We start from the raw sequence: 2,500 nt of genomic DNA on the forward strand, positions 1-2,500 counted from the left end.
TAACCCTGTAAAACTCAGTATGCAGCAGTGAGACTAGAGAGAGACGCGCAATCGTCTCTTTTTGGACCTCACTAGACAGCCTGTCTAGTTAGGTCCACAAAGAGAAGTTGGCAGTCCTATCCATTTCAGTCTCGAGCTGTGCACGTCGATTTTCACGAAATCGAGAAAAACGGTCGAGGGAACCTGTCTCGGCCATCGGCTGTCTCCCATGATTGCGTGACAAAACACGATCTCCTAACCCTTTTATTTCCACGATCGTAACGTTCATTCTCCTAACTAGCACCATGAATGGCTTTGTTGGGTAGTCATGAGAATATGGTGTTCTAGCGAGATATCGAGATCACACCTCTTCAGCTGATAGAATTATTAATTCTCAATGCCTGTCTGACTGACATTTCATTGAAATTGTGAGGAGAATTTACATACTGATCACTCCTGGAAGTTAAAGGGCTTCTCGACAAGGAACTTCTGACAATCGAGTACCTCACTCGCCCCGATCCTTTTGCCACACAACAAGGCCTTAGGCCGGAAAATCAAGACATTCACAAGACAGATAAACTATGTTTGAATCTTATCATTTACTTTTAACCTTACGTAATATACAAGAACACATTAGAAAACTCCTAGGCAAATAATATACGAGTACGTGCGTCAACATAAAGTAAAATTGTTGATCTAAGAATGAAACCAATCTTTCACGTCCCGCGTTTTAAGTTGATACACATGGAAGACATTGTATGTATCTCTGATACACAACTGCACTGCAGTCTGGCAATCACAGAATTTCTGTTTATAAAAAAAAAATACGGATCAAAGATTATTTTTCACTGTATTTCAACAAGAAGAAATCGAAAGGGGTCAATTGGGATGTGAATGATATATTAACCAAATCACCGTCGCACTGAATTCGTTTTAAAGTAAAGGCGGAATTTCAAGCATGGGAAGCCATGTAACCCAATGCCAGACGTAGTAACGTGGGCAAACATACAGCTAATAAACAGGACCAAAGCCACAAACGCAGAAGATTTTCTTGCCTGTACTCGGTAGTTCAATGAATTTGGTACAGGGCAACCAGCGTCGAATTCGCATTACTTAAAAACTAATCTGATGAGCACATTTTGCTCTCATTTTTGACGCCAACTTTTGAAAAACGTGACTCATACCTTTGCGATAAACATATGCTTTCCCAATGTCAGAACGCTTGTTGCTTAATCTGATTGTCAAACCTCTCGTCCAATTATAAAGGAACTGGAAATACATTTTCATTTTTTCAATGTATTTAGCTAAAAATATTCTTACTCATAATTGCTAACAAAACGCTTTGCGATCGTTGGAATGCGAATATTTCTATCTTGAGTTATATATATATATGTATATTACTATCCCATTTTTTTGCCTTTAAGTTAACAATAAATTGTATAGTCTCTACCTCGCCTAAGATAGCTTGGCTAACTTGGCTACTAGAAGCTTTCTATTGAAAATTTAAAAAACATAACCATAAGAATCATTCTTGCTATAATTGAATAATGAGAGTTAAAAAATCTAAAAAAAAGATAGAAAGAAAAACGCGATGACTGCAAAAAAAAGTGCGTTAGGCTATAGAGGGTCTGTCCTTCGACGACGGCTAGGATTTTGGCTACCGCTGAACTAAACCAGTAGACGAAAATCCTTAAGGGCAATAAGCGTAAAGCGTCTTTGAGTATAACTGTGGATTTGTTAAAATATTTTCATTGTCTTCGAGTTACTCGAGGAAAATTTCCCTTACTAGTCGGAGTGAGGCGAATGTTATAGTGTACGAGAATTCTTTGATTAGTTTCAATAGCTGTTGATAGTTTATATTGACAAATCAGTTTATTGTTTGATTTAAGATCTGCGTGTGAGATTCGAAAAAGAAGATCAAACTCGTGTGAACTTCCATTCCAAAGATTAATACAATCTTGACACATTCATTTCTATGAGGCAGCAGCCACTTTTTCTTTTCCATCTATGTCAGTTACACTTGCCTCTTCACCTTCCGTGGCTCCGTCGCCAAACTTGTACATGAGTTTCTGTCCGTCTATGTGGTACATGATTTGTCGGTCGTAATAATACCGCAAAGCCCTGCTCATCTTTTCATATGTCATGTTGCGCTTGTTCTTCCGCTGACCCCAAAGTTTCGCGGCTTGTTTCGAGTCGACAAATCTGAAAGTCCGATCTTCACGTGAAATCCAGCTCACACAGCTGTCGTTACTGTCAAGAAGCTCTTTGATAAATTTCCACAGCACGACTGTTTTCCTTACTGAAAAACAAGACAAAACAAAAAGATTAGGGGACAGGGATGGCGCAGTGGTTCGAGAGCACTCGACTCCCACCTATATGGAAGGATTCAATTCTCACACTTGGTGTCACATGTTGGTTAAATTTGTTGGTTTTCTTCTCTGCCACGAGAGGTTTCTCTCTGGGTTCTCCGGTTTTCCCCTTCTTGTCAAAACCAACCTATGATTTGATGGTATTGATTTGA

General features: G+C 39.1%; 1 protein-coding gene across 1 annotated transcript in view; it reads right to left on the reverse strand.

The window, feature by feature from the left end:
• Positions 1–349: 349 nt before the first annotated feature.
• LOC138058247 (ETS-related transcription factor Elf-1-like) overlaps positions 350–2,500 on the reverse strand; it is a 40,552-nt gene continuing 38,401 nt past the window's right edge. The window contains exon 7 of the mRNA XM_068904157.1: positions 350–2,278. Coding sequence (XP_068760258.1) covers positions 1,953–2,278 — 326 coding nt within the window. The 3' untranslated portion in view covers positions 350–1,952. The remainder of the gene's footprint in view (positions 2,279–2,500) is intronic.

This window comes from Montipora capricornis, chromosome 7 (genome assembly GCF_036669925.1).
Source record: "Montipora capricornis isolate CH-2021 chromosome 7, ASM3666992v2, whole genome shotgun sequence".
Lineage (NCBI taxonomy): Eukaryota > Metazoa > Cnidaria > Anthozoa > Scleractinia > Acroporidae > Montipora > Montipora capricornis.